Source organism: Mastomys coucha, chromosome X, assembly GCF_008632895.1.
Source record: "Mastomys coucha isolate ucsf_1 chromosome X, UCSF_Mcou_1, whole genome shotgun sequence".
Taxonomy (NCBI): domain Eukaryota; kingdom Metazoa; phylum Chordata; class Mammalia; order Rodentia; family Muridae; genus Mastomys; species Mastomys coucha.
This window is the reverse complement of record NC_045030.1, coordinates 55,398,375-55,425,597: the sequence shown is the minus strand read 5'-3', so window position 1 is coordinate 55,425,597 and position 27,223 is coordinate 55,398,375. Positions and strand designations below refer to the sequence as shown.

The 27,223-nt window shown below is 37.6% G+C and overlaps 1 protein-coding gene across 1 annotated transcript in view; it reads left to right on the top strand.

Annotated features, from left to right (window-relative positions):
* Positions 1 to 25,746, top strand: part of Usp26 (ubiquitin specific peptidase 26) — a 34,457-nt gene extending 8,711 nt beyond the window's left edge. The window contains exons 6-7 of the mRNA XM_031359418.1: positions 18,470 to 18,544; positions 22,712 to 25,746. Coding sequence (XP_031215278.1) covers positions 22,793 to 25,333 — 2,541 coding nt within the window. The 5' untranslated portion in view covers positions 18,470 to 18,544; positions 22,712 to 22,792 and the 3' untranslated portion in view covers positions 25,334 to 25,746. The remainder of the gene's footprint in view (positions 1 to 18,469; positions 18,545 to 22,711) is intronic.
* Positions 25,747 to 27,223: the final 1,477 nt, after the last annotated feature.

Here is a 27,223-nt window from a genome sequence, read left to right as displayed (position 1 = left end):
AAAAAAAGACTTACATAATGATTAACAAATAAATAACCTTTCAATCTCCAAAGAAAAAGCTTATCATAATTAGTAGATATGAGAATTTGTGTTGACCTTGACATTTTGTAAACTTACTTATTCACATTCTAGACATTGCCCGCCCTTCCCATCTCCCTCCCACAGTTTTTCATCCCATTCTTTCTCCCTTTTGCCTCTGAGAGGGTGCCCTTACTCCACCTTCCCACATCTCTGGACATCCCCCTTCCCTGGGCCCTCAAGTCACTATAGGATTAGGCACATCCTTTCCAACTGAGGTCAGACAAGGCAGTCCTCTACTACATGTGTGCCAAAGAGCTTGGACCAGCCTGGATTTGCTCTTTGGTTGGTATCTTACTTCCTGGGAGCTCTCAGGTCTGGGTTAGTTGAGACTGTCAGTCTTCCTATGGGGTTGCCATCCCCTTCTGCTCCTTCAGTCCTGCCCCTAACTTTTCCATAAGGGTCCAGTGGTTGGTTATATCTGTGTCTGTCTTGGTCAGCTGCTGGTAGGGCCTCTCAAAATAGCCATGTTAGGCTCCATTCTGTAAGCACAACATAGTAGTAATAGTGTCAGGCCTTGGTGCCACCCCTCCCATGGGATGGATCCCAAGTTAGGCTGGTCACTGGATGGACTTTTCTTCAGTCTTTGTTCCATTTTTGTCCCTTCAGTTCTTTTAGACAGAAACAATTCTTGGTCAGAAATTTTGATGGTGGGTTGGTAACCCTGTCCCTCTACCTGGGGACCTGCCTATCTACGGGAGGTGGCCTCTTCAGGTTTCTCTCCCTACTGCTAGGCATTTTAGCTAAGGTCACCCACATTGAGTTCTGGGTGTCTCTCAAATCCCAGGTCTCTGGGATTTCCTTGAGAGTTTCCCCACTTTCTACCCCCAGAAGTACTATTTCCATTCATTCTCCTGCCCACCTTGGTCTTCTCTCCTGTTTTACCCACCTCCCCGTACCCAACCATGCCCCTCTTTTCCCCTCCCCTCCCCCACCCAGTTCCATGCCTCCTCCTACCTCCCGTGATTATTTTGTTCCCTCTTCTAAGTGGGATGGAAGCATCCTCACTTGGTCATTCTTTCTTGTTAAACATTTTATGGTCTGTGGGTTGTATCCTAGGTATTCTGTACTTTTTGGCTAATATCCTTCTGTAAGACCACAAATAGCTAGCTTCCTAGAATTTTGAGCTTAGTTTAGGACCATGGCTTTTAGGGGAAGAATCCTTTACAAAGTTCATCAAGGTCTGCACAGATCTTATTAAAAATACATCGCGCCTTTGTATGTTTATGTTTGAAACCTTCACTTTATTTTTTGTATACTCTGAGAAATGAAGAAAAGAAGCCTACTTCAAAGATAGATGTGTATTCCTATAAAGATACCCTGTCTAATGTTTAGAAATGAACACTTATGTTTTCTTTTATATGAAATGCTTTATATGGCCAATTAGGACCACATTCAATGGTTTCCCAGTACTTTCTCCTAATCCCCATTAGTCCTTATTCTTACTCCCTTAAGACCGAGAAGGCCCCTGCAGATCAGTTCCCTAAGTGTGAGTAGAGAAATGGAAATTTTGTGAACAAAGGTGACATTGTAATTGAATTGACAGTGGTCTTATCTCCTGCTATTTTTCATGATTTTCATTCTGCCATACATGTTTTCCTCTCTAGAGAATGAAACTCAAGAATAGTCCAACAAAGGCAGGAAAGTAAAAGTTGAGTACCAGATGACAAAATAGAAGGGATCGTAGTGACTTTAGATTATTATTATTTCACAGTCAAAAGGTCAAGAATCTGCCCATACCTTATATCAGAACTAGGACAACGTTTAGAAAAAAAAATGTTATGGATTAGGTGGCTAATGCTTTTATTTCTTAGGCTAGTTGGTATGTGCTGCATTGGCTATCTATCTGTTAAAAAGATCTGTCTAGAACTTAAAGTCTTGTAGCGTTCTAAGTGGCTGTTTTCAGAGATGGATTAGGGTCAGGCTTGAGGCATAAGAGGTAGAAAGTGGAGTCATGTGAGTATGCATAGTTGAATCCAATTTGGGTTTAGCCATCTAGAAATTTCTGGGTGCATTTAATAATCGTGTTTTCTAATCATGTAATTAGAAGGTATAGAATAGTAACTACCACTCTTGGCCAGGATCTGGACCTACTGTTTTTATATCAACACTCTGGAGTGCTAGTATTAGGCATAGATACAAATCAAGGCTCTCAAACATTTTCTGTAAAGTTTGGGGACTCATTGCCTGAGATGGGAAAGAAATTGAACTATTAGGTGTTCTTGGAGGAAAGAACATTATTTTTAAGGATTCCGTGAAGTAGGTTTGGATGGACATCATTACTTTATTAACTCACAAATAAGCATTTGTTCTCAGATATTTATAGAACAGTTTGTGGACTTTTAGTAACTCATTATTTAGCTTATTATAAGGAGAGTGAATTGTAAAGTCTGTTAATTTTGTGAATGGACTATCAGATTTTACTTAAAATGATTTCCCATCTCAGATTTTTGACTAAAAGCTGTAATTAGTTTAAATATTATTATACACTGATTGCTATACAGCTTGCAATAAAATATCACCCTTGCTAATTACAACTTCTTTGGCAGTCTTTCCATTTGAATTTTTGATTCTAGTTTTGAAAGGATTCTGTGACAATCAACAACATAATAAATGTTTAAAGTTATATTTCCAAAGAATGTATTTAAAATCATTTTGTAAAACAGTGTGTGAATAGCTATAAACCAAGTACGCTGTTTGTTCTAATTGTCCAATTCAGGCCTGTTTGTGTTCATGGACTCTTCTACATGCTGTGAGAGGGTTACTCTGCAAGAAGATAGGAGATCTTATCTTACATAGCAAGTTTGGGGCCAGTCTATGATACAAAAGGAAAAAGAAGAAGCAAGGATGGAGAAGAAAGGGAAGGGAGAGAGGGAAGGAAAATTAAAAATGCTGAAGACTAACACCATTGTTTCATATCATGTAGCAAATGTGCCTGGAAAGTTCCTTCAATTTTTGCACATGTCATTTGGTGAAAATTGGGGGTACATAGGACAGAAACTTTCTAGAAATTATACTTAAAGGCTCCCTCCCATACTTAGATCTGATAAAATTGAGTTACTGGTTTCTTTCTTTTTTAAATCTTTTCTAAAAGAAGAAAAACAGGAAGGATGCTTTCACAGTTAAGAGCATATAATAGTCTTGCAGAGGACCCAAGTTTGGGTCCCAACACCCATGTTAAGTGGCTCACAATTATCTGTAACTCCAGATCCAGAAATATCTGATGTCTGTGTTCTCTCCAGGCACTTGAACTAATCTGTGGATTGTTCAATAGACATAGTTAATCTTTTTCTTTAAGCTAATTCTTTTTAGTTTTTGAGATTATATTTTAATTATCCTATTTCTACCTTCCCTTTCCTCTGTCCTAAACTTTCCATATATTCCTCCCCACTCTCCTTCAAATTCATGGCCTCTTTAAATTTAATACAAATTTTAAAGTTTGTTAAGATCCAAAGTTCCAAAGAACAGAACTTGAAGTTATGTTGATCATTGCCATTACGCATTTGCTACATAATATGAAACAATGGTGTTAGTCTTTAGCATTTTTAGTTTTCCTTCCCTCTCTCCCTCTTCCCTCCCTTTCTTCTCCTGCCTCCCTCCTCCTTTTTCCTTTTGTATCACAAACTGACCTTAAACTTGCTCTATAATTGTAGTCCAGGAAGACCCTGAACTTCTGATTTTTCTGCCTCTACTTTTTGAGTAGCAGAATCACAGATGTTTGCCACAATGCCAAGTTTATGCAGTGCTGGAGTTGGAATCCAGGGCCTCAGCTATGTACCTCTGTCAACTGAGATACATTCCCAGGCCTCTTCTCACTTTTTCATGTTCATATTTTTTTTCGCATTCCACCCAGCCCAACCCCTGTGTTAGCAGTGAAAGCTATTTCCCTGTCAGGTCACTTTTATCATGCCCTCCCTCTTTCTTTCCCTTTCACTTACTTCTGTCTTACTTCCCTCCCTGTTCTCAAGGAAATCCCCTTCTCCCCCTCCCCAAATCAGATTACTTTAACACTTGTATTTGCTTTTCTATTGTATACCCTGAAAATGCCTCCACTTTACTTTCCCAGTTTCTGTAGTTATTACAAGCTATATTCTCTTAGCTGAAGATGTGGAGCTAGGAGCCTTTAATAAGAGAGAACATACAACATGTTTCTTTCTGGGCCTGGATTACTTCAATGAATATGTTCTTTTTTTAGTTCCATACATTTACCTGTAATGTAATGATTTCACTTCTATTTACAGTAGGGTATTACTCCATAGTGTAGTTGTGCCACATCTTCATTAGCCACTTGTCAGTTGAGGGCATTTAGGTTGTTTCCATTTGCTGCCTCTTGTGACTAGAGCTGTGAAAAATGGCTGAGCAAGCACCTGTGGAGGAGGATGTCACGTTCCTTTGAGAACATGCCAGGGAATATCTGGGTCATATGGGAGGTTTTCAGCTTCTTAGGGATTTCTCACGCTGATGTTTAAAGTATCTGGATCTGTCTGCAATCCTACCAGTAGTGAATGAGGGTTGCTTTTCCCAACACCCTCGCCAGTATTTGTTGGTGGCTATTTAATTGATCTTTGCCATCCTGATTGGGGCAAAATGAAATCTCAAAAGTTGTCTTAGATTTGCATTTCCGTAATTGTTAGGGGCAATGAGTGGTTTTGATGTATGTATTGACCATTTTAAATTCTTTTGAGAACTACTCAGGTCTCAGACCATTCGTTTCATTTATTTGTTTCTCTCTCTTTGATTTTTAGTTCTGTATATATTATGTATATTAAAACTATGTCAGATGTATACCAGCAGTAGTAGTTTTCTTTGTTTTTGTTTGTTTGTTTTGTTTTGTTTTACTAAGCAGACAGGTAACTTTGAGACCATTAATACCAACTCAAGTCAAGGAATAACATAAAAGTGTTCACGCTTTTGGTTTTATTTCTGAGATGGAGTTGCACCCTATTACCTAACCTGATCTCCAGTTTCTGGTCCCAAGTAATCGACCTATGACATCCCATTATGTACTGCAGTTGCACACACCTCCAACTTACCAAGTTACAATTTGAGTATTCTAGTAACACAATTTCCAAAGACCCTTTTATTCCTCAAGTCCTGTTCTAAGCAATGACAATGCTGCACAAGTCAGACAGATAATAAGGTACATTGGTGATCTGAAACAGAAAGTAATATTACAAAGGAGACAAATGCTTCTAACAGGCATGTAAAGTCAAGGAGACAAAGGACACTGCCACACCAAATTTCCCTGTATTCCATTTGATACTGGAAAAATTGTCAATAGTCTTTGGCACTACTGCATATTGTTTTAAATTATTGTTAGGCTACATTTAAACTTTTAAAAAATTCAAATCATTTAAATCAAGTATTTATTGGGTCAAATTACTATTGCTGGGCTACAAAAGCTGGTAAAGATGGTACTATATTAGGGAAGCTCTGAGAAAAGAACCACATACAAATCCTTCCAAGTAAATCATATTTAAAGTATTTGTTATAAGTCTCCATGGAAAACATTTTAGAAGCTCTTAGAAAAATATTCTGTAGGATACTATGTCTATTTATTCAGCATTTAGATATGTTCATGTTGAGGTGTATGGTTTAGTTTTATCCACAAGATTTAATTTTATAGTGAAAATTAGTATAACCAAGGCCTCAAGCTCATACCAGACTATCCAAATGAGTATATTGGCTTTTTATGTAACAAGGAGAATTTTATCAGCATGGAATAGAGACATTTTAAAATTATTAGACTGAAAAATAGCTTTATAGGCACCCTGGAGCTTAAATATGTCAGTGGATAATAATTAAATAACACCAAAATACAATTTTCAGTAAAGGAAAAATGAGCTGGTTTTAGAAAGTCTGAAAGATAAATCAGATTATCAACATTCTAACATTCATATGAGAAATTTATATAATTCATATCAAGCATGTCAGATCAACTGGAAAATTAGAATAATTAAATGTTCAAGGGGAAGGAATTTTACTATACAAGCTATAAAAACTTGACATGGCACGAGCACTTGCAAAGACCACATTCTGAAGGCACCCAAGAAAATACAACAACAGCCACTAGGCTGCAGTAAGTGGGAAATAATAGGTTTCCTGGAGACCTGAATAGTAAAGAAATGGAATCCTAGTTAGACACTATTAATGGATATAGGTGAACCTAGAATTTCTTAACATAGTAGAAAAAAACACAAATTCTATAAATTATAGTAAAAATGCTTTGAAGCATACAGTGGATTAGTAATGAAGATCAATGGGCAACCACTTCTCCTGGATCTCTATTCCCTCTCCCTTCCTCTAACGTTTTTTAAGTTCTTATTACTTCCCTGGCTGTGTATATTGTATTAATAACTATTATCTAGCTTTTACTTAGGTCATCTACTATTTTCTATAATAATAATGCATTGAAATGATTTCTCCTGCCAAAGTTTGTTATCCTGTTACTTGATTTAGCAACTTGAGCCACTATGTTCCAAGCTTATATCTGGTCTTAGGTTAAGACTCCATGTGTGAAAAGGGCATTAATTCAGCACTTCTTGTTTTATTTCTAGTTCTGACTGTAGAATATACTTTTGGTTTTTCATTTTTGAAGGATCCTGTACAGTTTTAATTCTTAAGTAATTTTCTTATTTTAGTAAAATTTTAGGTACATGTATAAGACCAGGTTTGTGAATTGTTGAGTGAATACATTTCTAGTCTATTGGGCCTCGTATTTAGTTGATATTTGATATAGAACTCTATATTCAAAACTCTGTACTTTCATTTTCTTTCTGTCATTTAAGGTCTTTTTTGTAGGCATATGTTGGACCTCCTAGACCTATCATCTGCAATATCTAAGTTTCTTTCTACATGTCTGAGGTTTTTGCCTAACTTTCAGGGAATATATTCCTAAGATTGTGAGGCTCATTTTACTGAACACCATTTTGAGGCCATAGTAGATACCCTTCCCGTACTATGTTTCATCTTTCTTAGGTTCCATTCCTGGTTATTTCTATTAGGTTCCTTATATCTAATTATGACACCAGCTGTGGTGGTGGTAGGCAGGCAAAGAAACCATTGATTCTAGTCTTCAGATTTATTACTCTAATAAATAAGAAATAGTCTTCACTTCTTGTCTTCCTCAGTTCTTTCATAACGATACACCATTTCTTCAAAGCATTTTTACTATAATTAATGGAACATTACGATGTAGAGTAAGACACCAGACCTAAATTTCTTTGTCAAAACATCCTGAAATTTGTGTTTGATAATGCCAGACCATGGATTTTAATATATTTTATTTTTATGAGCTTATACCATTACTGATTTTATACTATTTCCTTTAGAATTGTGATAAATAAAAATAGCACAGTTATATGTTATATAAGCTACTTAACATATCAAAGAACAAGTAGAGGAGGGCAAGCTACTTATAGGAGTTTTCCTGTCAAGAGTTTAAAATCTCTTTGACATTCTGTTTACATATAGTTTCTAGTTAGCATGTAGTTGATTAATAAAAAGCTTCGAAATATTGCCTTGGTAATCCAGGTGCACTGTACTTTAACATATGTCAAGTCATTGAAGTTCTGCAGTTTACTCCTCTAACTGTAAAACCTTCCTTCGCTCATGCCAGTTCTAGAGAACTTTGCTTCAGTGATGTTGTTTAATGCTTAATGAAATCTTTCCAGATTCAGAACTGTCTTTTACTTTGCTCTCTACCTGCTTCTCTTGCCTATTAATGGACCAAACCTCAACAGGGCATTTAAATTGTTAGTTGGTACATGCAGTTAGATAAATGATGTGTGTGTGTGCATGTGCGTGTGTGGGTGCGCACGCAGATATGAGAAATAATCACAAGGAAAACAGACTAAAAGCACGTACAGACCAAAGATAAAAATAAAAGCTTCCTGAGGAAGTGAATATAGAGACCTTCAAATTGAGTTTTGTGTTGTATTTAGTAGGGGTAGTGAGTTATTTTCTGTAGTAGATTCAAACAGTTTAGGCCAGCATGGGCTTATTTTGCAAAGTGTGGGCTTTTGCCTGCTTTTCCTATTAGATTATGCCAGCAGCTATGGCTACTGCTAGTTGTATTCCTGCCGATGTTCCAGGTAAGTCAATAGGATCCCTCTGTTTCTGAAAGCTAAGGCTAAGAAGTTGGTTGAGTACCATTTTGTAGTGCCTTTTCCTAAATATGAAACCTAATATTTAAAGATTTCACCTGGTCTTTATCTTCAGTTTACTGTTATATTCCCAATCCCTGCAGCTATATGCCTCACATTTTGTTTTAGGCTTTGTGAGGTGTAGGAAAGTACTGGATGCTTCACGGCTGCCTTTCTACCTTCTTAAAGTAATGTCATTTTAGATAAGGTCTCCTGTATCCCTGTCTGACCTCAGACTCACTCACCATGTTGCAAAGGATAACATTGAATTTCTGATACTTATGCTTCTACCTAGCAAGTCTTTGGATTAAAGATGTGTACCACCATGCCCAACCAGATTTATGTATTTAAAAATTATGTATTTGTGGGAGGAAGAACATGGATAAATAGCTAAAAGATAGTTTACAGATAACTAGTTATAAAACTCTAGTTATTATCATTTTTGATAATTACATCCTGGAGATTATTTTCATGGAGAGAGAAACCAATGTTTTCTGGAATGGAATAATGTTGATACAGCCCCAAAGCCCATTACTTCTATATGGACTAAACTGTCACATCCGATATTTATGTATTGAAGCAGTAACCTCCCAATGTGAGTATTAAGAGATGATTTTTAAGTTAATTATGGTTAAATGAAGTCATAATGTTGGGTTTATGATTCTTTAAGATTAGTGGCCTTATAGAAGAGAAATAGCCCATTCTTTCCTTTCTACCCCCTCTCCATCTACTTTTCTCCTTTCTCCTCCCCTCCCCTTCTTTCTGCCACCACATATTTGCATACACAAAAGGACTATGTGAAGAGGACAAAGGGACAAGGTGACTATGGCTGTAAGGAAGAAAGGCCTCAGGAGAAGTAAAATAGTGTAGGATCTTAATCTTAAGTTCCCAGCATGAAAAGTGTGAGAAAATATTCAGTGATGTCTAAGGCATGCATTTAGCCTTCAGGATTGTGATACCCTGAGCACATTCCCTAGCCTCTCCCATTGTGAGAGAGGGAAGAGCTCCAGAGTATTGCCCACATGTACAATCACAGATAAGAACATTCTCCATGTGGAGGCTTCATGTTTACAATTGTTTAAAGGGCAATTGGCTTGTCCTCTGGGGTTTTAAAAGGATGGCATTTCACATAATAACTCAATTCTGAAGCTGAGTCTAATCTTTATGTGTAGGGGGAGGTTACAATTCTTTGCTTGTGATTTACGTCACCTGACACCTACTGTAATGACTTCTACTGCAGGGGCCATTGCTATGGCTATGCAGCTTCAATCCATCACTGGTAACCTTCTGAGAGCTGGGTATCTCATTCAATCAGGAACCTAGTGCTGTGCATAATTAATTACATCCGTTCTTCCAAACCCCACCGACTGCTACACATCAATTCTTTGAAAACTAAGTGAAAGCAGTATTTTTCTCATGCCTTCTTCCTCAGTAAGTGCAGATTTAGCTGCATGTACAATCAATCACTGACTTTCAGCTTTTTTTTCTTTTTAATTTCAAGTATTCATGACCATGTCTGTGTTGAAAATTGCAAATGGATTCATTTGAGGATGTCATTAGTACCTGAGCTCCCTAAGTAGCTGCTGGACTCCGGGTCAGTCTTTGAAGCTGCATGGAGTTCAGCCATCTGCATGTGAGCGGAATCAATCTCTGTGATTGTCTTTTAGGACTAGAACAGATGTTTTAGCTGATAAATAACACCTATAATTTAGTGTCAACATTGTTGTTCAATGATGATATCTAAAAGCCAGTAATTCTGTCAGCTAGGCTGAATTGATAAGCATATAGGGTAATAGAATGTGGGACTGTGATTTCAAGGGCAAGGTTTGCTATGATTACGTAGGATGTATCATTAGGCATTATTACACCGAGTAATTTATTCAAGTGGATGGTCTTCAATTTTCAAGTCACTCAGATTCGGAGTGACTGATAAGAGTAAGGTTCATTATGGGTAGAGAAGAAGAAAGGTACGTGGAAAGCTTGAAAAAGGACAGTATCTTAAAACCAACCAAACCCCTAATGCATTCCCCCAAATGTTAAGACATTATTATGTTAAGAAGTTCTCTGCTTTCCTTATAAAGGTCTTTGAGCATATTTTCTGTTGGCCATTAAGGCAGAACAAAGCAAGATGGCAATTTTGACTTGAATGCTCAGTGCTGTAAAACTATTACGTGAGTCTATTTCGGTTTGGGGTATGGAAGATGATGGTACCTCAATGCTGTTCGTATCTTTAAAACTCGGGAGGGAAGATATAAAGGGGGAACGAGAAAGAAGAAGGTAAAAAAAAAATTAATTTGAGACCAGAGACATTCCCACCCAGTCAGCTATATCTGTACTTGAAAAATTAAAGGTTGTTCAGAAGATCTGGAATGAGTTAATTCATGAATCTCTAGAAGGCTGTTCACCTTTGCCCACTTGTAGGAAGCACAGTCCCTGGGATTTTGCTTAATCCTCTGCACTGGAAAGTAGAGATCAGGGTCAGGCAGGCATTCTTGGATTTTATCAAGGAGAGTTTAGTTACTGAAATAACAAAGATCCCCATTGCCCAAACTCTTACCCAGGCTAACACAGTTCCAGTACTTGCTGCTCTTGTGCTGCTTCCTGTTTCCTGATGCCTACCTTCTAGCCTTTCACGTAAACAGAATAAAAAACTCCAAAGGTAGATTGGGACTAAAAGAGACTCTACTTAAATAGGAGGCTTGACTTCAGTCTAGGGAACTGGAGGACCGGGGAAGACTTGCAGTCTTGGGTCAAATACTGATGTCCTCTCTGACCTCAATGTCCTTATCTGGCAAATTTTGGCAGTGATGCTAAAGACCTTTTATTACCTATCAACAGCAAGCATTTCTAAGTCCTTATGTTTACTATCCTCAGAGAGTTCCCTTCTCTGTCTCTGTGGCCCAACTGTGGAGAAAGGTGGATTTACTTACATCTACAGAAAAGCACTGACTAGACTCCTGAATTTTCACATGAAAAATTAATCTGTATTTTTAAATTTGCCTCAGGTATGAATCTGTCTCATACCCACCATAGGAAATGTTAGCTCTCTGCTTGCTCTAAGAATGTTTTCAGAAAATGTGCTCATAGTATTATTCATGGTTAATTTAATATCTTCCTCTTATTTAATCCTGTTGAATGTCATTGGTGATTTAAATATATCTTTGCATTATATGTGTATGTCTTGTGCACACATGCACATACATGCATACACATGCTACCACAGATATGTAGAGATCAGAGGACAATTTAGGAGAGTAGTTCCAAGTTCCAAGGAATCAAATCATGGACTGTCAGGCTTGGCAGCAGGAACTTTTCTGCTGAGCTACCTTGGTAGCCCATCTTATCAGTTTATGTTTGCTCTCTCTCTCACCTTCTTGCTCTCACTCTTGCTCTCTTTTCCCCTCTAAATTCTTACTGCTCTTCTTCCTTTTGTGTGTGTGTGGGGGTGTTATCCTAGAGATTGAGCCTAGGGCATCGCAGATGCTAGCCGAATGACCTACCACTGAACTGTGCATTTATACTTTTTGTTTTGAGACAGGATCTCACTAAGGCTGCTTGAGCAGTCTTGTATTCACTCCGTACCCAATGTGGGTAGCAAAATTGCAATTCTTTTGTCTCAGGCTCCCAATTAGCTGTCGTTATAGGACGACAGGACTGAGACACCAAGATTGTCAGTGTGGGTCACTCTCAGCAGAAGATGTCAGAAAGAAAAACAGTTCAAATTAGGTATAAAGAAGTAAGGGAATTCATATCCAATAACTAAGAAACTCTCAGGTGGCACATAGTATTATATGGAGTATTTTCTTTAGCTGTACTTTTTTTTTGAGTCATGGCTCCTTTATGACAGAGTTCCCATATGAGCAATTAAACACAGTTCTTTGTGTCTCTGCTATTGAAGACACTCCCAGATTCAGGAATTCTGGTTCTCCTCACATAGCTACATGTCCTATTTTTCCACTAATTTTGGTAGATTAGAGTTCCCACAGTGGTAATACAGTACTCTGCCTATAGATAAACAAAAACTATAGCACCTCACTATATGTTATTCAGTCAGCTTAGAGCTCTAATACTCGAACTAAATATACTCCAAGTTCTTATTTTCCTGAGATTCTTTATTCAAACCACTTTAGACCGCATCCTGAAATCACAAACATACTCTATAAATTAAGCAAAAAAACCATCAGGTTGAAGTTTCTCATAATATCTGTAGTGGCATTTCTTGTCTAAATTGTAAAATAAGGAATATAAGTAGTCTTTGAGGGGTGTAGGTAATTTTTACCCCAACTCACTTTTTTTGGTAGACACAAATGTATTTATTGCTTTTCCTGAGATTTCATGCGGTTCTGAAGCTCTCTAAACATGGAGACATGCTATATTCTATGGGTCACTCATATGACAACTGATGATACTTTAGATTGTGATCTGAGTGACAAATTTCCTTGCCCAGTCAGGCATGCTGCCTGAATGCCACCTTGTGTGTGTAAATGATTGTGTAACTGTCTTCCAATATTTGTTGAATTCAAACACACTGTCAGGAAATAGTTTTTCCCCATATCAGGGACCAATAAATTCCACCGTGTAGAGACACGTTTCACTAAATTCTATACCTGAATTTGCAAGATGTTTCCTGTTTTCTTACTGCCTTTTTCCTGATGATGCAGAGCTCTCTTCTTTAACTTCATCTATATCACTTTGTCACCCCCATCCCTTACATACTAAAGCAATCAACAGTGTGAAAAGGAGAATTAAATAGAGGAATGGTAAGAAGATGAAATTATTGCAAAGAACTCAAGAAGCTTAAACAATTGGGATCTCAATTATTGGATTTATGTTTTATAGAACAATTCTATCTTGGGCTGTCAAACTTTCTGCTAAGGTTTCCTCTCAACATGAGTCTGGGTGGTTTGAAATATCATTTACACATGTTTGACTTCTTGTAAGTAAAAAACGTTTATTTCATAGATTTCGAGCTGTAGAGTTATATATATATATATATGCGTTTTGCTAGTTGTCACACCATAGAAAATGTGTTGGTAGTAAATTTGTTCCTTACGTAGTAGCTCAAGATTATTGCAAAAGGCTGATGCCCTTGTGATCATGTAGTTTACTCTCCCATTCTAAAGTTGTTTGCTTTCCAGTTCAGTTAATGTAAAATGACTTTTACACTCTCGCCCTTTAGACTTCAATGTCATGCTCCTGCATATTCCATGATCAACTTCATGTAACAAATGCTATGGCAGTTGTTATAGTTGGCTCCATGACATCTTCAGGGAACCATATATATAAGTAGTCTTTTTACTGATTTAATTTCATCTTTGTTCAAGTCTCTGAGCCCTGAGTGGATAGATTCCTTATTTCAGCTATTCACTATATGTTTAATTGTCTTCTGTTTCACTTGCCTATTCAGTTTCATGTCTATACTTAGCTGGTGAAAAAGGAAAAAACAAATGGTAAATAGCAAAATGGGTCCTTCTGGTCATGTCTGTTGACTCCCGTGTTACATCTGTATTGTGGAAGAGGTATAGAGATGTGGTAGATAGGAGTTAGGTCACCTAATCTTCAGGATCTGTCACTTGGAAGTACATACATTTTCTAAAACTGGCAGTGTCTTAAACTATGCCTACTCTAATATATATCAAATGTATCAAATACAGTAACTATTTACAATTATCAGTTATTTAGTTTATTTCACAAATAATAAATAAATGATATATACTAATTGTTTTATTATTTGCATACATGTATACAAGTAGCTCCTGCTACTCTTAATTTCTTAAAGTAAGTTAGTTTGATGCTTCCTCAGATGTTACTAATCACCCCGTGGCTGGGTCTAGAGGTGAAAATATCTCCAGAGAGTAAACATCACTCTTTCTACCCTAGATTGCAATACTAACTGCTTTCATATAATGAAATCACCTGAATATGGAAAACCACGTGCTGGACAGCAACCCACCACTTCAGCACATTAATTAGAGCATGTTGAAAGTCCTGAGTATTTGTGTCATGTTTTTTTTTTTACACTAAAAAATTGATCCTTACCAGTAAATCATTCCCCTGGGGTCCATCTAGCTTCTCTGTATGGTTTTATCCCCTCAACAGAGAAGTCAGTAGCCAAGCAGCATAAGCATGTATACATTGAAAATATACTGGACCCTCTCAGAGATCCACTTTTTTTGTTTACACGTATGAATCCAGAAGATAGAAGTATACAAGGGATTAGTGAGCTCTGAACTTGGACCTTTGCTATGAGGACAGATATTTTCACTGTGTGTACTTATACCAAAAGAATACAAGGGAATTTGATCAAATCAGTCATTTATTCATGAGCCTATTTTCATCTTTTGGAAATGAAGAACTTGGACAGATTTTTACAGTACAAATTTTATGCTTCCCTAAAGGGCATAGCCCTGCTTCAGTATTTAAAAATTGTAAAATCAACACTCCCAAATGAAAAGGGACACTAGAAATTTCTAGAAGCAACTACAGTAGAAATTGTCTAGCACAACTCACTGTCACTTCCAATGAGAAAGTTGTGAGTTCTCAAAGAAGTTTTCATTAATTCTGACCCTTGTCAAGAGTCACTGAGCAAATCGATACATTTATTGATTTACCTATTCTTGTGAATGTATTTTTCTTCCTTTTTCATTTGTATATCTATATGATTAAGTGACATCCAATACAAGCCTGTGTAATTACTGAGAAGATTCTTGGGAGCAAACATGTAGGTCACACTTCAAAAGTGTTGTGTAGAGACAAATAGGCTATAAAGGAATCTGTGTATTTCTTGATACTGTTGGCTTTAAATTGGCACCAGCTATATGTGAATATTAAGTATTATTTGTTATACCATTTGCATAGTCACTGTCATGAAAACCCATGAGGCATGTAATACAGAAAAGGTCCAATCCAAATACTTTTGAATGGATTCAAATCAAAAGCTAAAGAACTTGTTCGTTACCCCATGCCCCATAAATAGAAGCCAATCCCATCATTTAGCCCTATAGATAAATAACATTTTCTTTTTGAATTATTGCTCTTTTCTCATTTTTTACATCCTGAACACAGTTTCCCCTCCCTCTCCTCCCTGAATACTTCCAGACCCCTCCCTCTTCCCTTTAGAAAAGTGTAGGCCTCCAAGGGACTTCAACAAAACTCAGTATAACAAACTATAATAGGACTTGGTACATACCACCACATCAAGGCTGGACAAGGCAACCCAGTACCGGGAAAACTGTCACACAAGTATACCAAAGAGTCAGGAACAATCCCTAGTCCCATTTTGAGGATTCTCACAAGAGCATCAAGCTACTCAGCCATAGCATATATGTGTAGGACCTAGATCAGACCTGTACAGGCTCCCTGATTTCAAGGTTCCATGAGTCCAAGTCAGTTGATTCTCTAGGCTATGTTCTTGTGGTATGTCTTTGACTCCTCTGGTTCCTCCTTTCCTTCCTCCTTTTTAGCGGTATTAGGAAGACATTCTGATAGATTCTTGTTTGAGCTCTGGTGGCACTCACTACATTCCAGGCTCATTTTGCAAACATTGGCTATGTAAAACTCTCTTAGAAATTTTCAACCTGGAATGTGTTTATTCTTAAGTCAGATGAAGATGTATTGACTTCCCTGCCCACTTTGCCTTGGCAAGGAAAATGCTGTAGTGCCCCCTTGTGTCATATGGAGTCTAAAACACCCCTGATTGAACCCCAATGCTGAATCTACTCTAATATCCTTAAACTGTCTCCTTGCAGCTTTGGGGGTAGGGTGGGGCATTGCCATAAAATCAAGTATGAAAGAATCCTTGTTAGATGTTGTATTCTGCTAGATAAAAACTGGAACTCGCTCACTACTCAATTGGAATGAGACATTAACTCTTTTCAAAATTGTCCTAGTGGTCATAAATGTTCCAAGGATAATATTGACCCAAGGGAGATTATTAGAATAATTGATGGGCCTTAACTCTTATTACCACAAGCTGTCTTTGTTTCTTTCTCATTTGTTTTCCTTACTCAGACTTTACAAGATTCTACTTTCAACGAGGCCTGTAGTATGAAAAAAAAAATCGTATAATTTATCTTAGATTTCCCCTCAAAAGATTAGATGCTCAAGTTTGGGGCATAAATCCAAAGTCAGTATCTGTACATGTAGCACCATCTTCTTACTTGTGATACTTGCCTCTTTTAGAACAGGAACCTAGATTTACCTAGGCTTTGAGGTTGTTGCTATGGGATAGAGCCTAAACCTATTTATGTTGGGTAGCAGCTCTCTTTAGTCAGATGTCAGGGGTATATATTAGCAAATGTAGCAAAGAATGGCTAAGACAAGAGAACATAGTGATGATAGGAAGAAAGAGCATCAGCATGGGGCATCATATAAAACTGTGGTTTAAGGTCATTTCCGGGAAGAAAATTGTAGTTAGGTAAGTTTGCACACAAAGTGTGAGGTGGGGAACTGTAGATATAGGAGTTTTTGGGAACTTGAAGAATCCTCTTACAGTGGCAGATTAATATTTGGTTGGTCTATTTTAATCTGGCTACAGTCCCACTTTTTGGTTCATCTTGATGAATATTAGAACCAGTGAATCCCCATATAAGATGGTTCTAAAGATTTTTCAATTCAATCGAACTCCTAATTTTATTTCAAATGCCCCTGAAACTTGATTACCTTCATTATTTCCCAGATCACGTGCTTACTGTTAGGGTTTTTTAACACCAAACTAATTGCCCACAAGACTGACTAGCAGCCTTGAATTCCTGTCTACACTCTGTATCTCTGAAAGAATTAAAACAGAGGCCATCTTTTATTCCTTCCAACTTTAGTCTGGACCATGATCTCTTTAAGTTTAATGTTTCCTTGTTGTCAAATTTGGTCTCAGACCTAACTTCCCATTTTTAGCCTTTGGAAATTAGAAAATGGGGATCCACAGTAGTGACAGGCACATAGAAACTGAGTTTGAAGTTGTTAATACTGTGTCTTAACTAGGGTACAACATACTTGCTAGGGAAGCAGAAGATTATTTTCTGGACAAACTTTTGCACTGATATTTTGCTCATGTTATTTGATGATTACTGGTCATTGTGGTTCCACTATATTTTGGGACAGAACAAGTTCCCTTGTTGCTATGGTTTCTCCCCATTTTTTCTATGGTCTCTATACTCATCTAATGTCTGGGTCTTTGTCCAAAATGTATATGAGATTACAATGTGTCATGTGGCAGAGACAGGGGAGAGAAGAAATGAGATGAAAAGTGTGGCTGCCTGCCAGGAATGGGTCTTCTGGAATGGGAGTCAGAGCCTGAAAAATTAAGGGAACTGGAATGGGGCAAGGGGTTTAAAAAATGAGGCCAAGGCATGTATGCTTTCAGTCCTCCATCATTATTGAACACTCCTTGTTACAAGCAGATAGGTAGAGCAAAACCCCTCCCCCAAGTCTGTCAGCAACTCATGGCCCAATCAGCAGCTTCATCTTCAGTCTCTGGAGGCAGGACTTCTGGTGTAACAGGAACTTGGAGAGAGGCATGACTAGTAGCAGGAGGTAGGCAGAGAGGCATGGCTATTTGTGGCAAGGGAAGGTCTTAAAGAGCCAGCACTTAGCTGAAGGAGGGTCACAGAAAAGTCCATGAAAAACAAGTTGATTTCTAATGCTAGGCTAGATGACTAAGACCGAAAGGAAAAAAACAACAAAGGTCGGCCAACAAAGGTCAGCTGTTAGTTGCATGGATAAGGAAAATGAGCAAGATCCTTTTTTGTTTAGCCTTATGTATATTTGACTTTTTGTTTTTAAGCTGTCAGAGTGACCTAGTGACCAACATGTTGTCAGCAATTTGCCAGAATCAAATGTATATAATACCACATTGGTAATATATGCATATGTTTAGTAAAATGTTTGGAAGACAGGATTAGCAGTAAATGGGATCTAAGTTTAGACAGTAAAATATTTAGACATAAAGTCAGAAGACCCATCCATCTTCAATAGTAACAAAAATAACCTAGTATGCAACCCATCCATGCCTGTTTTCAAATGTTGACAACTACCGCAGGTAAAACCTGCCACTCCTGCAATTGAGAAGGAAGTAGTCACCACCATTGGTTATATTCTGCTCTTGGAATGCAAACATACCATGTGAAATCACAAATTTTCTTATTTGTTGTGAAGAATGAATAAATTCCTGCCCTTTGCAATACTTAAAACCCCATGGGTGTGCATGTTTCCAAGACTTTTAAAACTCAGTAATCTTTCTGTCCTAATAGGTAGTTCTCCATTGGCATCCATTGCTGAGTTGAGAAGCTGTCTCACCTGCATTTAGCATCCAGTACCAGTCTCTGGTAAGTTGAGTTCTCTTGCAATTTCCTGTACCCTTATAATGGATCCAAAAGGCATCTCTCATGCGATTGTTTTCTGGTGTTCTTTCACTTAGGACATAGAATCATATTTTTTGAGGCACTGGCTATATAACCCAGACTGGTTATAAATGCCCTGCTTAGCTGAAGGTGACCTTGATTTTTTTTATTCTCCTGCCTCTACTTCCCAAGAGTTGGGATTAAAGGCATGTACTTACCACTTCATACACTTTGAAAACCAATGTGGCTTAGACTTGATTCAATAAACTATATGGTACCTCAAAACTGTGCACAACTTCAATTATAGGGGAATCCAACCACTTTTTCTGGCCTCCAGATACTAAGTACACATGCTTAATAAACATGCATGTAGACAAAACACAAAATAATAAAAATTTAAGAACATAGTGGAGGGTAGGTGGCTCCTGAGGAACAACATGCAAGGTTGACCTTTAACCTCCACACCCTCATACACAAACAACACCAATCTCCTCCCTTACACAATACAAAAATAGAAAAAATACTATGAGAAGTTGAGGTGGCATATGATAACACATAGACTCTGGTAACACATGGATTGGCTTTTAATTAATATATTTCTCCTTGTACTGGTATTGTTTGTGTTATTTGATAACTTGTCTGAAAGCAGGAGGTTTTTATTGCCTTATATTTTTATTTGTCTCATAGTTGAATAAAGATGAAAAGATTTTGGTTAGTAGGTGAAAAAACAAACACAATAGTTAGAAATAAGGTCTACAAAATACTAAGATGATAGGTTACAGTAGGGAAAGCGAATGAATGTCAAGAATTTCTCTCATGCTGTATAACAAATGCATGATTTTTCATGAGAGAACATTCTTTAGTGAAATAATCATATTTGTCATTTGAAAATTATGTATTGTTTTCAGCTATGTCTTATTAGGAGCACTAATGTAATCATTTTAAAAGAATAAACATGTTCTGCCAAATCTCTTAGAGTACAAAGCTTAAATAGTTCATGGGAAAAAATTGTTAGTCTAGAGAATTCTTACTATTTTGGTCAGGGCCTCCTATGGAGTGATTTATGTTCATTGTATGTCAAGAGGTGAAGTAATGGCATTTCTCTGCTATACAATGACTTGGATGTGTGCTGAGTGTGGAAATGCACCTTTAAACCAGACAGGCAAGGAGAAAATCTGTCTTGATCCAATCATTTTGAAAAGCCTGGCACACTGAATCTAGGAACAAACATAATGACTGGATTTAATTGATAATGCTCTAGAGGCAGTGCACCTCTTGATGTGTTGACCTTTAACCCAAACTTGAAGGGTAGAAAAAAGGAGAGGGTGGTTTCTTCTCTCCTTTCATCAGATCTCACTTGTCTACCCCTTATACCCAATCCTGCCTGCTTTCAACCCAGTCCACATACACCTAACATTCAGTTTTGTCCTCCTTTCTCATTGCTTGTTTCCAGCTTAGGAGACAGGTTGAGAATGAATAGAAAAACACAAAGGGAAAGGAAAGGACAATAGGACAAGGAAGTATTTTAAGCTGTTGACAGCTGCTTAGACGCAGGAGACAGACTTGCAGCTACTGAAATAAAAGAGACTGATGTTACTACTATAGCCTTGGAATTTATGGAGCATATCCCTATTTGTATTTTAATATTTTTATTATGTTTCATGTATTTTGTGTATGTGTGACTATGTGAGTACATGGATGTCATTGCACATATGGGGGTCAGAACAATTCTGGCCAATCAGTTCTCTCCTTACACCATTTAGGTTGGGAGATTAAACTTGGATTGTAAAGCAAGTCCCCTTAGCAACTGAGCCATGACCCAGGCCCACATTTTCCTATATTTTAATCCTCTGTCCTCACTTTTCAAAGATTTATTTTATTTTTGCTTTTGTGTATGTGTGTATATATATCTACCTGTAGGCATGTGTACATTAAGTGGCCAGGACATAATAGCATCATGTCCCTGGAGCTGGAGTTAACATCAGTTGTGAGCTACCTGAGTTTGATCTGAGAACCAAACTAAGTCCTCTTTCCAAAAGTAGTAAGCATTCTGAACTGCTGAGACATCTTTGCCATTTCAATTTTAAAGTCCATGTTTATGAGCATACCCTTCTTTATTTCTACAGCTGTACTATTTTGTTTATGTATGTTTACTTTGGAATGAGTAGAATCCACCAACAAGTCAAAAATCAAATTTCTTATTTTTACATGTTGCACCAGGGCAACTAAGTGGCTATATGTCACTGGAGAAAACCAGACTGATGATTGGTCCCATCATACATTCATGCCTATGAGTCTAAGGCAGCTCTGTGGCATGGAACTGCTTAACAAGGTCATGAAACCATTTGCTCTCCTGCTCTTCTATAGTGCCTTCAGTACTGTCTTTCACTACATATGCCTTTACAATTCTCCCAGAAGGGAATTTTGATTATTATTTCTCCCATCTAGAACACAGACTCTACCATATTATTGCCAGGTGCTCACAAGTCTGAAGAAAGCCTACCTCTATTACCACTATTATAGTTTATCTGTTTTCCTTTTCTCTCCTTTTCTTTAAGGAGGTTGCTCTCTCTATTTTCTTTCTCCCCATCTATCCCCTCTCTCTCCTACCTTTCCTCTCTAACCCTTCCTCCCCCCACCCCTTTACAGATTGATTGGGGATTGTAGAAATTCTGAAAGTAGATCTGAATGTTAAGGTTTAGGTTTTGTTGAATGTTTAAACAAACTAAAGACCAGTTAAAACTGTTGTGGAGAGAAAATTGTTTAAAGCTTTACTTAGCATCCACAGAAGGACAGTGAACTGTACATAATCTAAAGAATTTAAAGTCAGATGTGGTGGTGCATACATTTGATCCCAGCACTTAAGAAGCAGAAAGTTGGGAACTGTTTGTTCAAGGCCATCCTGGTCTACAGAGTAATTTCCAGGACAGCCAGGGCTATACAGAGAAAGCTGTGTTGAACCTTCCCACCCCTTCCCCAAATGTAGAAGGCTTAAATTTGCTGCTATGCCTAAATGTTTATATAGAAAGTTTCCACTATGATAAATATAATCATTGTTTAACTTGGGAGCATGTGTACTTTTACATATGGCTGGTCACAACTACATTACTGAGCATCTAACAAAAATTTCATTATGTACTCCCACTTTTCAATTTTTGGTCATTTGAGCACAGATTAAGCAGAAATTTTCCCTGATACTGACAGTTTGCTCAGTTAGGTAACAGCATAGGCAAGACAAAGGGAGAATATTAATTGCTTAGGAGAAAACTTCCAAATGATTCATTGAGCATGATTTCTGATGTAAATCCCCCAGATTAGTCTGGAAATTTTAAATTTCAGTAATTAAATACATTATTTTGGGTTCTCAGAAGTGACACTGGATTTTTTTTTTTTTTGCATTTGAAGCATGTGCTATAACGTATAGCTAAGAGCTTCCCCACTGGGTTTGAATAGAAAGAACTAAGTTGTTCAATTTGCAAAACTGGCTACCAAAATCATCTTAGTTAGAAAGCTATTATTTTTTAACTTTTGCAATGAATGGTAAAATGTGTGGGATTTCCTCAGTGCCAGTAAAAGAAGGAAATGTAACTGGCATTAGAAGGAGGTAGATGTACTCAGTATCCAATGTCTGAATTTCTCTACTCATCAAGGGATATCCATCTGCAATTGGGGCAAGGGCTATGTAGTGCTTCTAATTGCTTAGACATTTATTTTGGTTTCCCTTTGAGGTCATCCTGTCAGGAAGATTAGCACATTATATGTATATACACAAGATACTGTTCAGTATGCTTTTTAGCTATGCCTTAAGAGTCGTCTAAGGATTTAGGATTTACATTGGAAAAGTAAAATTTAGTTAAAATGGTAAACAGTGTTGCAGAGGAAAAGAGATTCAGTATATAGGAATGGAGTTTAGGTTTTATATAAGTATTTCTCTCAGAAATGAAAGAACTTTTTTTGGGATTTTTTTCAATCATGTTCTTGGGTTTATAATCAAGATTTTTGTTCTCATACAACCATGGATTTTTCTCAAATGGTATTGAGTTAGTCATGAAAGGGTTAAATACCCAGAACATGAGGAATTTTTGTATAAAGCCAATATTAAAAATAGCTATGGTGTATAAAATGTTATATACTATTTCTCTGTCTCCTTAGGTGAACTTGGGAAACAAATTGAAACTTCAAGATTGCTAATAATCAGGATACGTGTGTTTATTTGCAAAAAAAAAAAAAAGTATGGATCCCTTACTGATACATGCTCAAGTCCAACTGTGGAGTGCAAAGGCAGGAATGTCCAAGTCAAGACATGCAGTCATTGAAACATTTATAGGAAAAAGGGAAGTTAAACTTATTCTCTATTTCAGCACTGGAAAGATTAAAGCTTTTCAACTATACAATAATATTAAAAGTGTGGTCCTTCGATCCTATGGAGAAGACCAGAATTACCTAAATTTGACTTTTAAAAATAATGATTTCATGTTTATTGAGAACCTCTCCACCATAGATGCCAGGCGACTGAAGAAATTCCTAGACAAAATCTATCAAAGTAGTCTTCGGGGATCCAGGAGAAGTGATGAGGGATCTGGTGAGCCTAGCACAAGTGCACATGATTTGAGTGACTTGTCACCACCAGAAGTTCACGTGAAAGCAAGTAGTATGTGCTTTGAATCAGGCAAAGAAAGTGAAATGTATATGTTTCGTGAGTTGTCTTTGCTTCCATCCTCATCAGCCTCACTTAGCACTGTAGGATTATTAGAAACACAACTCATAAAGAGGAAAAGATTTTTGCCTGATTTTGAAGGGTGGGAAAAACTGAGCAACCTGAAGGGCAGAAACAGAGAATTTGAGGCAAATTTAGTAGTATCTATATCTAATGAAAAGGGGACAGAAAGGGGTGTGAGAGCAGTAGAAATCAGTAAGTCAGAATTTGGATTTCCATTTGAGACCAACTATCCTGAAGATACTGGCGTGGATATTTGTGATCTGAATGATCTCATTACAAAATTATTTTCACCAGTTCTGTTAGAAGCACACTATATTGAGAACAGCCTAGACTGGCATGATTATATGAGTACATTCTTGCTTTACCCAGAGAAATCATGGCAAGGCCTGCCTAATGTGGGAAACACCTGCTATATAAATGTTGTATTACAGTCTCTATGCTCAATCCCACTGTTTATTAATGATTTATTCAACCAGGGTTTCCCATGGATTAAACCTCCAAAAGATAATTTTAACATGCGTTTAATGCAACTGCTTGTTTTGAAAGATATTTACAATATAAGAACTAGACAGAGGTTACTTATAGGTATTACAAGAGCCCTCCCAATATTTGGAGAGATATTTGCTGCCGATAGGCCGAATGATGCTCATGAGTTTTTAAGTCTCTGTTTAGTTCAGTTGAAGGAGACTATTCAAAGAGTAACCATGATGTGGCAGTCTGAAAATGAATCAGGAGATTATTATTTGCTTAAAGAGATTTTTGCTAATTATGCTTCTGTCAACAAAATGACTGTTTGTCCTGTTACCAATAATTTTGAATTTGAGTTACTGAGCTCCATTTTTTGTAAATCCTGTGGCCTGACTGTTTTTAAAAGAGAACCAAATAGGTATCTCTCTATCAACATTCCTCAAGGAGTGAATGACCAAACCATGTCTATTCAGTCTGCTTTAGATCTTTTCTTTAAGGAAGAAGAGCTTGAGCATAGGTGTGAAAGGTGTTTATACAACAAATCTGTTTCCTTTCACAAGTTTGGCCGGCTACCCCGGGTTATTATTATTCATCTGAAGCGCTATAGCTTTAATGAGTCACTGGTAATGAAGAAGGATGAGCAGCACATCCTTGTTTCCAAATACTTAAGGCTGTCTTGTCATTGCAACATAAACACAAAACCACCCCCGTCCTTTAGCCCAAATGACCATGTTAAGAATCTTGACTTATTAAAACCCTTTGGAGAGCTGGGTTCTGAAATATTCAAATCATCATTTAATTCACCCAGTACCTCAAGAGCCAGGGGTTTTCCAATTGTAAACATCAGATCAGATAGGGAGTCAGAAGCACAAAATGGGAAGAGGGTCTCTGAAGTGTTGAGTGGACAAGTGCAGCAGGAAGATCCAGGGAAAGGTGACACAGCAAATATAGTTGGGTCAGAGCTTAGAAATGAGACTGAGAAACTCAAAGAGTTTGTACCTAGTAATTTAGATTCTGGTAGCATCAGTGAGGCTGCTAAAGATAATGACCTCAAAATTCCAGAAAGATCCCCAAAATACCAACAGGACGAGAAGTATAATGAAGAGAGAAGTGATAAGCAGGGCTCTCTAGAAGCACTTACTCAAAGCCTTCCAAAACCAATCTCCCAGGAACAAACAGAAAACCTTGGGAAACCTACAGTGTCCCATACCCAGAGTGGTGGTCTGAGTTCACAGGGCTCACCAGATTCCAGTAAGAGCCCTGGATGCAATGATGTTTGTGATACGAAGGCAAAGCCTACAAGCAAGGTGGATCCACAAAATTTAAATCAAAAAGAAGATAATGTGTACAGGCTTGTTAATGTTATCAACCATATTGGGAACAGTCCCAATGGAGGCCACTATACCAATGATGCCTTTGACTTCAGGAAGCAGAGTTGGTTCACTTACAGTGATCTACGGGTGACAAGTGTACAAGAGGATTTTGTATATAAGGCTAGGCTTTCTACTGGATATGTCTTCTTTTACATGCATAATGATCTCTTTGAAGAAATCTTGGCAAAGGAAGCTGGGTCTACCAGCACATAAGCATATGCCTCACAATACATCTCTACTCAAGTACCTCACTTACCTAAACTGAATAGAGAAAATTTATTGACAGTGAAGTTTTCAATATTTACTATGGAAGTCATATAATCCCAAGTTGCTGTTATATTGATTAAAATGGTTCATTTTGCTTGCAGTCATAAACTTTTAGTAAAAGGTACATTTTCTCTCATTTCTGCCTTTCTTGCATGGTCAGCATAATAAGTTTATAATGAAAAAGCTTTTACATATCAGAAGAAAAAACACACCTGCCGAGTCTACCAAGCACTGTTACCCCAGCTTGCTGCTCTCTTGATCTCATTTCATATGAAATGTGTAGTGTCCTGGCTTTCTCACAGTGGATGTCACTTAATAGTGGAGCTGAAGTCAAGAGAGAGGAGAACATTTTATGGCTGCACATGTTGGAAAAACGTACAAAAAGGTGGGAAGGGCTGCATTTCCCTTTTGTTTATTTTTAGGAGTTTTCATTAACACTGAATGTTCTCACTGTTATCTGATCCAGGTCTTGGTTTTGTAAACCGTTGTCTATTTTGTAAACTGAGTCCATTTTCCAGTGTCTGTTTTTAGTTGTCTTTAATTTGGGTTATTTTCTTATTAGGAATTTTTTTCCACTTGTGGAATTAATGTTGAAGGAGCTTTGCATGTTCTCAGGGGCAACTGAATCTTCCTTTCTCCAGAATGCTCTATTTGGGATGGTTGACACAGTACATGTATTATTAGCTGGCCAGAGTAGATCAGTTGAGAGCCTGCTGATAACACTGCATCTTGATCTGCAAATGTGGCCAGTCTGGATGCTTGACCTTTGCTTTCACCTCTTCAGTGACTTTCTGATTCACCTAGGTCATGACTGTAGAATCTGAGCTCTCTAGTCTAGCCTGCTGCTCTTTGATAGAGCATCCTGCTTCTTCATCACCCGGCCTTTTCTTCCAGCTGCCAAGCCAGATGCTTTGCCTTTGAGTGTTCCTCCTCACTGGATATCCTTTTCCAAATGATAACTCTGGTGAACTGCTCGTTGACTACAGCCCTCTGATTCTAGGTTCCTCACTTGCTTAAGGCATCTACGGTTTTTTGATTACTTCTAAGCTCCAATGATAGTTTCTCAGCTGCTCTTCAACGTATCATCAAAAAATGGAAGCACTGTAAATGCTGCAATACCACTGAGATCTTGAGACAGAATGAGATTAATTTTGGTCAAATAAATCTTCTGAAAGCCAGATTCCCTTCACCACAGATTCTCTCATCCATTTTGAAGGTGTTTCTACTTCTGTTCCCACAGAGTGTGAGTATGGACTCACAAGCACATCAGGTCCCAAGTAAAAGCCTGGACTTTACTCTTGCCAAATAAGAGCAAGGCCATGACAACCCTCCTACCATTTGTATTTGGATGCAGTGGCCTCATCAGCACCATCAGGAAGATGGAAACTCATGGGCTATGTGGACTCTGCTGCAGATTTACTAAACCCCAAAGTCAAGCAAGATAGAGGGCAATAATCCAATGGAGAGTCTAAGTGAAATGGAGACCCTGCTTTTGTGTGTGCAGTACCTTTTATTGTTTAGTTGCTCATTACATAGAAAGTTTTTCTAGTCTTTTTATTTCTTTGAAATTTCTTTCCTATGAAAACACAAATATTCTTTTGTTAGTCAGGATTTGGTTTTGTAAAAAAGTAGTGGGATTATATCAACTAAATTCAACAAAATCCCAGCAATATACATTAAGTGAGGCTGATAAACATTTGAATCCACTTGGACGTGTGTAGATGACACTGGACACCAAACTTCCTTTTTTCCCCAGACCTTGATCTCAAGGGTAGAAAAGCTGATTTATGCTCAAGGAATTGGCATGTCTTTCTGTTTGTCAAGCTTACAAGTATC